A 13,497-nucleotide genomic window follows, 5' to 3' on the forward strand; every position below is an offset into this window, starting at 1 on the left:
AGGCTCAGGTAACAGGCAGAGGAAAAGGCTTTCTGCCTGAGAACCCTAGAGAGCCCCTGACAATCACAGTAAACAATATGGTGTAAGATGGAGGAAGCAGTCTGACCCAATACAGGGCAGCCTCCTAAGTTCCTATAAGTTGGTTTGAGAGAACACATTAGCCACAATGTGTTAAGACTATGTCTGTCATAACAATGACATACAGAGAGGGCACATGAGATCCTCATTACTGATGCTCCAAATCAGCACTGACTAGAGATGAATGCAACTTAAATACAGTGAGAGCTGTTCTAACCCTTTAACTTACCCCGATGCTAGCAGATCACTGACAGGATTCCAGGCACAGATGAACACCTCTGATTCGTGACCCCGGAGAACTGTTGCTTTGTTAGAAGGAATTTCAACATCCCCATCAATTTCCATTGGCTTTGAATGATTATCTGCACGACAAAATACACACATTGAGGTAAGGCAGTGATTACGTACTGTTAGTTATTCCTTTCAGTTTTGTTCTGTTTTGCTTTTTCAAATTTGCAGCATGTTACTCTTAGCTGTAATTATTTACAGAGAAGACTGGAGAAAACCATTTAATTCCAATAACATATAACTTATTTGATTGCTTTATGCTGGCTGCATAAACACACACTTTCCTTACCAAGATCAGAAGGAAATGTAACTCTCTACATTTAAGAACAGGCTTTTTAAACAAGTCATATTTCACATCATGATCTGGGTGAACTGCTGATAAGATGACATTAATTATAACAACAATGAAAACCGCACACAGTGATTAGTTTCTGCTCCCTTCTGCACATTGCAAACTGTGCAATTAATGGCAAGAGATCCTATAGGGAAAAGTAACACATAGTTACTTATACTGCCATATACTGCCAAATTTTATTTACACATGGATAATTCCCAAATAAATTAATCCTTAATCCTGGGAATATAACATCCAAATGGGGGTTGGGGAAGACAGGGAAATAGCTGACTCAGTAACAGTAAGGAGAAACGGATGAGACTTAGGGGAAATTCAGTTAGACCACTTCCCCAAGCCCATCTACTGAACTTAACACTGAGGAAGGATTTGAACACAGACAAGCCTGTGGCTGCCTTATATTGCCTAGCTGTGCACTACTATGCATATTTTTAGTACAGTGATGTTGCGATTAAAAGTCTGATTCTCTTCATGTTTCCTATAGTAGACCAGTTCACACTGAATCTAGGCCACTTTGCTCATCCCCACCCACACAAACCATGATCCCTGATGTAGTGTTATATCCAAACTGGGCATCATAGTTAATTTAACTCACACAAACCACAAACATGTCAAGAACAAGAACAAGCTGGTCAAGAACAAGCCGGTGCTGCAAAACATGGTTTGTTTGGAGCAAAGCGAAGCACGGTCCCCATTTCAGGCATGTTTCTCCCACCCGCTAGCAGGGAGGAGAAAACGTTCATGTGATTTACCAGGACATGTGAATGAGGTCCCTGACTAAATGCAGGAGTTGAAGTTTCCTAACTTAATTTTAGAGTGCTGGTGCCTATTCTATGGTGTGGAAACCGGGCATATCCTTATAGACTCAGACATGTGGTTAGTGCTGGCAATTCTTGGGGATCTTGGTCCCAATAGAAAGCAAGCAGCTACTATGTTGGGATGTATCATGATCCTGAAAACCTGCAACAGAATGGCTGCAGAATAACTATTCTCCATGTCTTCATACAATTTCTGAGCATCATGAACTCAAAGGAGTCTTCATGTTCAGAGCTGTGTGCTTTTAAATAAATCAACATTCTTCCCCAAGGTAACCGAAATTCCATGCCAATAATGTATCAGTTTTGTGTTCTCCATAAAATCATGCAAGTTAAATGCAAGTACACATATCTGCATAATTTATTCTTCTAGTCAGAGGCAAAAAGGTAAGGAGCTGTGCTAGGTGATATAAGCTGCCTTGAAAGCCTACGGAGTCCCCTTTCCTGGGCTTAAAAAATCCAGAACGTATTGGACAAAGATTTTCTACAGCCACAGGAACCTGGTCCCGAGTTGTTCAGGGCTTTTATATGTTAACAACCAGACCTTGCACATGGAGCAGCAGCTCATCAGCAGCCAGCGCGGTTCCCTTAGTAAAGATGCAATAGGTGTTCCCCTCAAAAAGCTGGCAGCAGCATTCTGAACCAGCTTCAGCTTCCAGACCAATCCCAAGGGAAGCTCCACATAAAAAATAACTACTGCACTTCTCAAGGTGATGAACTCGGAGCCTAGACCCAAACCAAAGGTTGTGCTGCAGTTGCACAAAATCCGGCACTCGCGAGCCACACCCATAGGAAGCGTACTTATTGCATGTGCCCCATTCTCCTCTCCATTCACAGTGGCTTCTCCATTCTTTGGTGTATTCTGCTGAGGGACAGCAGTTGTCGTTGCTGTAGAAGCTGTGGTGGCCGTGGTGGCCGGCGCTGTGACTGGTGCCGTGCTAGCTTGCTGTTGAGCTAATTTCTCCCGCAAAGCCTGCTGCCGAGTCTGTACCACGTCAGGCATTACTGCGTCTATCAACGATAGCGACTCTATAGGCCTGCCGTCAAACACTGTGCCGTCCTGAGGGAGGGGAAGGAAAATGAAAAGAAAACGAATTAGGAGGCTGAGAGGACAGGCGACACCCAAGAGAATGCCAAGCAGAATACGGTGACGGAGCCATCTGTAACAACCTTCTGTAAGAGAAGCCTCTTGGCGAGTTTTTAATCACCACACTCTGGACTGCTGAGCACACAGTGACGGAACAGCACTGGATTGAGTATTCTTGTTGAGATACAACTGGCACCCACTAACTGTGCTTTCCAGAAACAGTAGCAGTAATTTTTGTTCCGATGGGCTTTCCCAGCTGTATAAATGGGTCTTTACCACAAGTACAGTGAGTACAGTGGTACCTCGGGTTAAGTATTTAATTCGTTCCGGAGGTCCGTACATAACCTGAAACTGTTCTTAACCTGAAGCACCACTTTAGCTAATGGAGCCTCCTGCTGCTGCCACGCCGCCGGAGCACAATTTCGGTTCTCATCCTGAAGCAAAGTTCTTAACCTGAAGCACTATTTCTGGGTTAGCAGAGTCTGTAACCTGAAGCGTATGTAACCTGAAGCGTATGTAACCCGAGGTACCACTGCATCCATTTGTTAGGGTTTTAGTTTTGCCTTAAATGTATCTGTTGCTTTCGTGTTTATAAATGACTTTAATTGTTTTTATGTGTAAATAGCCTTGATGCAGTGGTTTTGAAGGTTAATAATAATAATAATAATAATGCTAGTTACAGATAGGTAGCCGTGTTGGTCTGCCATAGTCAAAACAAAATAAAAAAATTCCTTCCAGTAGCACCTTAAAGACCAACTAAGTTAGTCCTTGGTATGAGCTTTCGTGTGCATGCACACTTCTTCAGATACACTGAAACAGAAGTCACCAGACCCTTCTATATAGTGAGAAGGTGGGGAGGGGTATTACTCAGAAGGGTGAGTACTCACAGATACTCACAGCTATCTGCCAATCACCCAATCCCACCACCCTTCTGAGTAATACCCCTCCCCACCTTCTCACTATATAGAAGGGTCTGGTGACTTCTGTTTCAGTGTATCTGAAGAAGTGTGCATGCACACGAAAGCTCATACCAAGAACTAACTTAGTTGGTCTTTAAGGTGCTACTGGAAGGAATTTTTTTATTTTGTTTTGAATAATAATGCTAGTAATAGTACTAGTAGTAGTAGTAGTAGCAGTAGTAATATGGCGTCCCCAGGCAGATCTGGGAGAGACGCTCAGGAGCTGCTATTGGTCACTGTAGACAACACTGAACTACATAGACCAATGGTCTGACTCAGAATAAGGCAGCTTTCTAGGTTCCTAGAAGAGCATTGGCTCTGAAAAGGCATTCTGGGATCAAAGAATCATAGAGCTGGAAGGAACTATTAAAGATCATTCTAGTCCAACCCCCTGCAATAGAGGAATACACAGCTGTCCCATAAGAGGATCTTATGCTCTAAGCAACTGAATTACCCAGGCTCAAATTCACCCCATTTCACCTTCACTTCTGCGATAATTAATAAGACTGCAAAAACCAAAGGCCCATCCAGTCTAGCCTTCTCTTTCACCAGAGAGGCCAACTAGGTGCCTATGAGAAGCCCATAAGCAGAAGCCGAGTGCAGCAGGACTCTCCCTATTAGCGACTCCCAACAACTGGTATTCAGAGGCACACTGCCTCACACACACAGTCATCATGGCTAGTGACGACTATCTACTACGTCTATAAAAAAGTAACAAAATTCATTTGTCAGTTCCTCTTGACATGTTTGTTCAGGATGAAGTCTAATCTGAAAATTTCGGAACTACAGAGTATAGGGAAGAAATCTGATGGGATGACAGCCATGCCTCTCTGCTTTACAAATGTGCTGCTTCTTTTTTAAGATAGCATAATTTAAAACAGCAAGAGAAGTCAAAGGAAGAGCCCTTTTCAATGATTTAATGTAAACATCTTTACAAAGAAACTCCAGATGCACAAAGCTATCATTGTTTCTCCTTTATTAGCAAATGATGCCCATGAATGCCTTCTTTCTTGGCTGGTGGCACAGCCACCGGGAGGGCTACTGTTCAGGAAGATACCCGGATCCTCCCTTGTATTCTTAGCTCTTGCTCTCTCCTATCCTTAGAGACACATAAGGCAATTGTATCCAACTGCTCAGTAAGGCCTAAATCTTTTCCAACCCTCTGGCACTGCAAATATACTTAATTTCTTACTGTTCTGTATTGATTCCTTGCGCAAATGCCACCTGATTATCCATTCCAGCTCAAAACTGTGGCTTGCTCTTGAGTAAGAGTCAACGGAGAAAGGCAAGAGGTAGGTTCTTCAATATCTAACGTACTCCATAGTGTACGTACTACATAGTGTACTCAAGTGGTGTGTCTCTCCACATAAGACAACACAGCTACTCACCTCATTGATGCTGATCTCTGCTTCCACATACTGCAGGCCTTTCTGAAGTATGGAGATGAGGGCAGCAGGTGGCACTAGTGTCCCATTGATGTTGGATTGGCTAATATGACTCTCTATTCCAAATGTGAAGGCTGAATGGGAGAAACCTGAAAGCAAGAAGAGAAGCCATGATAGGAAAACCTAAACACTCCTTAATGTGACACACACACCCTAAAAACAGCGCTGCCCAAAACCTTTGCCAGCCTAACCATTTAGGAGGATCCATTTACCAGATTACCTTGGGTGGTTACAAAAAACTACAACGGCCTCCCCTCCTCCTAGCATTCATTTCCAGACATACTTTGCGGAGAATGCAGACTTCGCAAAGAAATAATTTGTGCTAAGCCAAAAGGTGTTCTTTTTTTTTTAAAAAAAAAAGCAAAAACACACACCATTTTGATGCTTAAACTCTTTTTACAGTGAACAGGTTGTATTTGCCTACAATCCAACGCTCACAACAAGGGAAACATTCTCTCACACAGAACAAGACAAAGGCGCCTTTTCAACCTTCTGCCCACAGTTCTCATTACCAGCTCAATCCGACATGCACAGTGTAACTGTTCTAACAGGAAATGAGAAGCCATCCCCAAGAGGTAGACTCTCTAACTGCATGTTTCTTTGCAGGCAACAACAAACTGGAACTGTACCACGCTGGCCCAGTGCAGACGTACTGGTGCTGATCCATTAGCTGCAACACCATTCGTGCAATTAACAATAGCATGATTTGATGATTTTTTTTAAAAAAAGCAAATTGCAGATGTAGGACCTCAAATCAGATTAGGGCTTTGACATGGGGTGGTTTCTTTTTAACCCCCTCCCCGCTGCTGTTGTCCCAGTCTGAGTCAGAGCCCCTGTGCCTGCCATTTGCATTGGGGGTGGGGTGGGGTCTCTCTTTTGCTCTAACAGCTGTTTCCCCACCCCGCAAATACCGATAGGAGATGTGAGAGCCCTGATCATGACCATGGTGGGGAGGCAAAGAGTTTTCCCCCACAAAACTGCTCCCCACCAGGTTCCCAGCTCGGATCAGTCCCCACACTAGCAATTTAGGTTTAAAAAGCCAATCACACAAGAGGGAAGTGTTGTTCATGTGCAGTCATGAAGTAGCACAAGATTTCTGTATGTCTGGTCTAATGAGAAGGCAGAGCTGTGCTGCTAATCTAGATGCCACCAAGATGCTGGAGGAAATACGGATACAATATAAAGTAATAGAGGAAGTGAGAAACAGCTCAGCAGAGGTCCCTGATTTTCAGCCCATAAAGGACATCTTTCTCACAGAGCTGAAACCAGCTCATCTACTGCTGTACACACATGTAATCAAAGGAGAGGCAAATTGAATTCTGGAAGCGAGTTGAAAACAAACCATATTCTTAAGAGGCGTGAGCTATATCACAAATGCTGGTCAAAGCTGACCTGATGAATAATCTGGTAGCAACTGGGAGTTTTGGCACGCAAGCGTTCACAGAGGCCTTGTAGGTGGGTACAGCTATTTTCACCGCCATTCAGTTGGTGCTGACATCTGCTCTGCATACTTGGTTGCTGAGAAGGCGATTAACCACCCACAATGGTGACAAACTGCATGCTCTCGAGTCTTCAGCTGGCGGACTATTCACTGTCAGACTGGACAATGCTGAGACTTTAAGCCGTGGCACAAAACCTTACTCTTCATCTGAAGGAAGACCAGGCGGAACCCTTAGAAGCAAAATTGATTGCTGTGTGAAGTGTTCAGGGTTCCAGCCAACTAGCCATGCTCTCTTCCAGAATATTCCATACCATTTTCACCCTCCCTAGGTTTTCTATGCCACCTCCTCAGTCATCATTAGGCTGTTTGGGCTTCCCACCTCCCCAACTTATTGTTACCTAAAGGTATTTACAGTATTTCAAACTTTGCAATTCTCCCAAGTCTGCCGAGTTCTCTCTTATAGTATGTGGATGGTTTTGGTTTACATAAGGAACCACACTGAGACAATGAGCTCACTGTTAGTATATGGGGGGGGGGGAGAGATTCTATTGCACCCAATGCAGTGTTATACTTGTACAACTCTACTCTGGAACTCTGAATTTAGAAATTAAAAATGTTCAGAATGGAAAAGATGGAAAGGAACAGAATAACCATGGTGCAGTTCAGTCTTTGATGGCCTCCTGTCATCTAGATGTTTTGGCTGATAGGAGTGTACTGGGGGCCAGGGGGAGCCCTAGAGGACGCCAGGCTTATTTGCAAACACTTGCTAACTAATGTCAGCTACTGTTAATGGTGGTTAGCACTGCTGCAGATGCAACTGTACAAAGAAGGAAACATGCAAAAGGGTATAAACCATCATAACCATGATGAAGGACTGACCTTGATTATGAATACCAACTAACCCAACATTACACCTCAATGAATTCTTCTACACACCATTTGCTGCCAAGAGGAGGCAACTTCACAGCAATTTCTACAGCAATTAATATTTGTGTAACCATGAGCACAACCTGAGTGGATGAAGAGCTAGGTACGCTTTGTTGTGATTTTTACAGTCACAGCGGTGCTGTTTAGAGAGCTGCTGCGATTACAGAAAACCGCTGCAAAAATGTGCCAAATTAAAAACATCAAAGCTAAAGAACACTTCAGGACTGGAAACACAGTAAATTCATCAGTATGTGCTACAGAGATGGCTTCATAAGAGACGATACTGAAAGCTTAAATATAAATAATGTGCCTAAGTAATTTGTTTTTTAAAAGGCATCATCAAGGGCTGCCTCTTGCAAACTATTTTAAAGTTGGGCTAACTTTCTGCAAGTTACTTTTGTAGCTGAAATTACTGGAGCACAATTATCACCATATTACTACCAGAGAATGAAGGTAACATTACAAAAGCTTTGAAGTAAACCACCACAGCTCCACCTCAAGTAGGAAGTTGTCTTATAACATTCTAAAGTGAAAATGTCCCAGATGCCAAGAGCATGATTAGTTTATAAACTGTGCCCCTTTATAGTGTGAAGCTGTGAGCTGCATTATCTTTGAAATGCATGTAACCAGTCCAACTAAGTCAATGGCCTCTTTAAAAAAAAACGGGGGGGGGGGAGGGGAGCGTGCTATAAAGCTTGTGATCCATTCCTGAAGTGGGAAGTAGAATATATTTTTTAAAAAACAAAACAAAACGCACATACTCCACACAACACCATCATGCTTTAAAGAAGTAGAACTTCACAAAATCCCAAAGAAGTTATTTAATGTTGAAATTTGTATATGTTAATAGAGACCTAGCACTGAAGGCTTGTCTAATAGTGGTCTACATATATAGTTAAGAATAAAATCAGCTTCCTCTTCCATCACACACATATTCACTTCCTGTCCCATAGACTCCTTGCTCCAGCTTCCTGGAATGCCTGGGTCCTTTTAGAACAGCCCACTGCTAGGTTTAAGGACTTGCTGCTTCTGTGTCAGAAAAACTGATCTTTCACTTCCCACAAGAAAGCAGCACTGTTTTTGCCACAGTTAGAATATTCATGAATATTCCATGGCTCCATAGACAATTAACTATGCCCTATGGACAGAATAGGGATGCGGGCGGCGCTGTGGTCTAAACCACAGAGCCTAGGGCTTGCTAATCGGAAGGACGGCGGTTCAAATTCCCGTGACAGGGTGAGCTCCCGTTGTTCAGTCCCAGCTCCTGCCCACCTAGCAGTTCAAAAGCACGCCAAAAAGTGCAAGTAGGTAAATAGGTACCGCTCCAGCGGGAAGGTAAACGGCATTTCCGTGCGCTGCTCTGGTTCACCAGAAGCGGCTTAGTCATGCTGGCTACATGACCCGGAAGCTGTCTGCGGACAAACGCCAGCTCTCTTGGCCTATAGAGTGAGATGAGTGCACAACCCCAGAGTCGTCCGTGACTGGACCTAATGGTCAGGGGTACCTTTACCTTTACAGACAGAATGGAGGAAGGGGAAGTGGACTAAAAACAATATTCCAGTGTTACCAATTTGCCTGTTAGTATTCTGAAAACACAACAGAACCTTCCTTTGGAAGTTTCCTCTATAGCAGCTCTGGCTTCTAAGAAGACAAACAAGCATTAGGAGAGTGAGGGAAGAATCTTAAAGCAGTGTGTATGGATGTAGAATTAATCATGTGTTCCTGGAATGGGTGACTGGCCCACTTCTGAAAGTTTTGAAGTGATAAGCATCGAGTTCTACATGTGTGATTCCCTCACAATGGATTGATGGGTTGTGCTTGTATTTTGCAGTCCAGTATCCAAAAGAGTAAATCTAAGGAAGGGGGAAACAGAATGATAAGCTAATTCGATGTCTCATATAAAATACTATTTTTACATCAGGGCTTCTCAAACGTATTTGTCATGGTATCACTTCTCAAGTAAAAACAAGAAGATAAATCCATATGCAACTCAGGGCTAGTCAAAATACAACCACTGCAGGAACTGCTTGAAGCAGCCTCTATATAGTAGTTACTTCATGCAGTGAGCTGTTAGAGGATACTGGCTTGCTGAATAAGTAGGTCTCCATGGGGTGTACTGTCGCCACCAGCAATGTCTGACAGTAGTGGAGACAACTCTTGGAAAACCAATCCACAAGGAATCCGGCACATATGAAATGGCTCACTTTACAAAGCATCCATCACCCAGAAGGTGGCAGGCATATTATGAGAAACAGCCCCTAAGAAAACAATGATCGGCAGAGCCCAGCACAGATTACATGAAAAAGGAGAGTGTTTTCTCCCACGGAGACATTAGAGGAAGAGAGAATAAAAATAAAAATAAATGAGTTGGCCTAATGTCACCCACCACAATCATTCAATTCAGGATGCGGAGAGAGAGAAAAAACATTTTGCCCATATGAGAAATGGTGTCCAGGTGTCACAAACCCACACTTGTAATTATGAGAAATCTCCAGATATATGGGGGACAGCTATTCTACTCCCTCTTCTGATGGCTTCGGAGATGAAAGTCAGAGGAATCTATTCTTTCCATTCGTAAGAAAACAAATGGGACCACTTTTAGATCATGAGGCCAAAAAGCAACTTCGACATGGCGGACATAAACAGAAATAGCATGCTGCCCCATCAAATACCAAGCAAAAAGGGAAACAATTCAATCTAAACAAGGTAGTAGTACAACATGGGGGGGGGGGAATGTAGCAAAACCATGTGATGCAACATTTAGGCTGCATTCACACAGCAGTTTATTCAGTATCACCATTAACTGTAAGTATATTTGAGTTTTCACACAAAAAGCCGCTTCCAGAAAACAGAATACAGTGGACCCACAATTAATGGACCCTTTACATTCGCAATCGCAACCTGTAATTTCCCACTCTCAGTTTATTTATTTCCCCTCCAACAGCACACCCAGTAGATTTTCCTCACCAGCCTCTGGGAAAGAGATTCAAGGGCTCTGGGGGAGTGGTTCCTTGGGGGGGGGGGTTCGGAGGGGGGTCCTGACTTTGCATGATTCTGCCTTTGTGCGCAGACCCCCAGAACTGATCCCTCACGTAAATGGTGAGCCAACTCTATTACACATATATAGTGCTCGTTTCCATGTTATGGCATTCCAGGAGGGGAAAATCTGCTTGCAGCTCCCTTATCCCGGAATATCATGGGAATAAAGAGACAAAATTTGGGGTGGTACACCGGCATACAATTTTTTTCATCACAGGGGAACAGAAGGATGCATGTGTAGAAAGGGTGCAGTGATGTTGTCCAATGATGTTTGTTGTTGTGTCTCACCAAACCCACTAGCGTGGTGTCAATGAAATTTAGTGTGACATTCTGGTACAGTGGTACCTTGGGTTACAAACGTAATTCATTCTGGAGGTCTGTTCTTAACCCGAAACCGTTCTTAACCTGAGGCACGCTTTTGCTAATCGGGCCTCCCACTGCCGCCGCACCACCGGTACACAATTTCCATTCTCATTCTGGGGCAAAGTTCTCAACCTGAGGTACTACTTCCAGGTTAGCGGAGTTTGTAACCTGAAGTGTTTGTAACCAGAGGTACCACTGTGTATTGGTCAGAAAGCCATAGTTCCATAGCACTTCAGTGTGAAGGGAATATTAGAAAACAGTACAGAAGTACTAGTGTTATAATTAGGAAAACTAATGTCATGGATATTCTTGGTAGGTTTGTGAATCTAGCCCATAATGTCTTCCTTTGCTCACAAAGGCTGGATTTGCCCCACTCATTACAAAGCAGCTGGTGGGAAGGAACACACCAAAATGAACATGATCCTACCAACACTGTGGTTTCGGATGCATTATTAGTTTGCTCGTTTTCAAATGATAAATAAAAAAGATAAAAATGAATAAATGCATGATATAAAGTGTATATTTAGAAAAATAATGTAAAATAATGGGCACTTTAAAAAAAAAACCCAGTAGGAATGCATATTAGGAAGATATCAGACTTCTAAGATGTGTAGACATTCCTATAAAGGCAGCAGAGATCTATGAAAGCCATCATAATAATTTCCATAAACAAGACTTGGATAAAGATTGAAATGCATCACTGCAGTTACAAATAAGTCTTGTCTTTTTTTAAAAAAGGAGGAAAGCAATTTCGTCAGCACCCCAACCGTATCTCCAGCCCTGAGTAGTTCAAACTGCCTGCGCTGCTTTGCCAAACTGCCAGATATGTCTACTGGAAAATATATTGCACTGTATAACATCTGGGCCTTGGGAGTGACTTCTGAGACAATTGGGGGGAGGGGCGCGGAGGAAAGAGGAAAGGCGGGGAAAGTGTAATGAGATCCTTGGAAATAGTTTCCCTAACCCTTAAATGGCAGTGACAGACCTGTTAGTAGATGCCTAACAAAAACCATCTTTCTAAAGCTTTTTTTATAGCCGTGCACAATGAAGATGAAGTATTCTGAAGAGTCACAGTTACTTTTTAAATGCTTACAGCACTGTAATAAGTCTTGCTTCTCCAGAATTCACTCCACTACTCTATTCAGTGTGGTAGCAAGAAGTTGAAATGCAGCCTTTTTTAAGGGGGGGGGGATAAACAGGGACAGGACACAGAGGGAGGACTGAAGCCTTCATAAAGGAATCCACCAGACTGTGGATTATACAGTGGACTCAGATCATGAACTCTGCTTCCAAGGTAGTGCAACCCACAGAACTCTGCTTCCAAGGTAGACTCACCTGATCCAATCCAGTGAGATCAGATCATGATCTTATTGGATTGGATCAGGTGAGTCTACCTTAGAAGCAGAGTTCTGTGGGCTCTTCCTGCATTGCTACTGTTGAGTATAGGATTTCAATTTAAGCCATTAATTTAAGATGAGAATGACTACAATAATAAGAATTACCGTATTTTTTCGCCCTATAGGACGCACTTTTTCCCCTCCAAAAATGAATGGGAAATGTGTGTGCATCCTATGGGGCGAACGCAGGCTTTCGCTGAAGCCTGGAGAGTGAGAGGAGTCGGTGCACACCGACCCCTCTCGCTCTCCAGGCTTCAGGAAGCTCTCGGCAAGCATTGGGAGCCCGCGGGAGTTCCCGTCGGGCTCCCTAGGCTTGCGGATAGCAGCCTGCATCTTGAAGCCCGGGGTGCGCACAGCGCGCCCCGGGCTTCAGTCCCCCGACCTGGTTTGGAGGCTGGCGGTGGGGAGAAGCACGCTTCTCCCTATCGCCAGCCCCACAAGCTTGGGGGACAGCGGGGAGGCGGAGTGCCGCCATCCCGCTGTTCCCCGACCTGGTTTGGGCTTCAGGCAGATATCCGCAAGGCGTGGGAGCCCGGCGGGAAGTCACGCCAGTCTCCCAAGGCTTGCGGAGAACTGCCTGTTCTGGGGGCTGGGGTCAGGGGAAGCTCGGCCTTCCCCCACCCCAGCCCCGCACCTGGGGGGGGGGAATAACATTTTTTTCTTTATTACCCCTCCCCCCCAAAAAAAACCTAGGTGCGTCCTATGGGCTGGTGCGCCCTATGGGGCGAAAAATATGGTATTTCCGAAGACTCAGCAAATGCACCCTTGTATTACAGGTTATCCTGGGAACTGAGGAGAAAGGATCTTCTTTTTTGAACTACATAGTGGCCAAAATTAAAGCACACATGACTGTTTGCTAAAATTCAGTGTGTGTGTGTGTGTGTGTGTGTGTGTGTGTGTAAATAATAACCTTTCCGTTGGGTTGAATGACAGTTCTTTTCAATATCTGCCAAGAATATAAAACTACTGAAATTTTAGTCATCTGTCAAAGGAGGAGAGGAAACATCTTTTACTAGGAAAGTACTTCTAAAAACTTGAATAAACTAGCAAAGATTAGCACCATTTAACAGTTCTTCTTCATTACAGGTTTAGAGGAGGAGGAGGATAAAATGAAACAAATCCTCTTTCCTATTTGCATACTGTGGCATTAGAATGAAAGAGCACTCCAGATTCTGCCATTCACTGTGCCTAAGCTTGCAGATCCATAAAATCTGAGATCTTTTTAATTTGGCCAGGATACAAAACAAAACCCTCTTTTACCTACACAGATGAACATTCTTTTCTGCTCTTTTTCCCTCTGTGTGTG

General features: G+C 43.7%; 1 protein-coding gene across 3 annotated transcripts in view; it reads right to left on the minus strand.

Annotated features, from left to right (window-relative positions):
• TBL1X (transducin beta like 1 X-linked) overlaps positions 1 to 13,497 on the minus strand; it is a 132,638-nt gene that overhangs the window by 16,062 nt on the left and 103,079 nt on the right. For all 3 annotated transcript variants that reach the window (XM_079972808.1, XM_079972807.1, XM_079972806.1), the window contains exons 5-7: positions 4,968 to 5,113; positions 2,335 to 2,593; positions 308 to 440 (exon numbers count right to left, since the gene is read on the minus strand). In XM_079972808.1, coding sequence (XP_079828934.1) covers positions 308 to 440; positions 2,335 to 2,593; positions 4,968 to 5,113 — 538 coding nt within the window. The remainder of the gene's footprint in view (positions 1 to 307; positions 441 to 2,334; positions 2,594 to 4,967; positions 5,114 to 13,497) is intronic.

Source organism: Podarcis cretensis, assembly GCF_951804945.1.
Source record: "Podarcis cretensis genome assembly, chromosome: 4".
NCBI classification, from domain to species: Eukaryota; Metazoa; Chordata; class Lepidosauria; order Squamata; family Lacertidae; genus Podarcis; species Podarcis cretensis.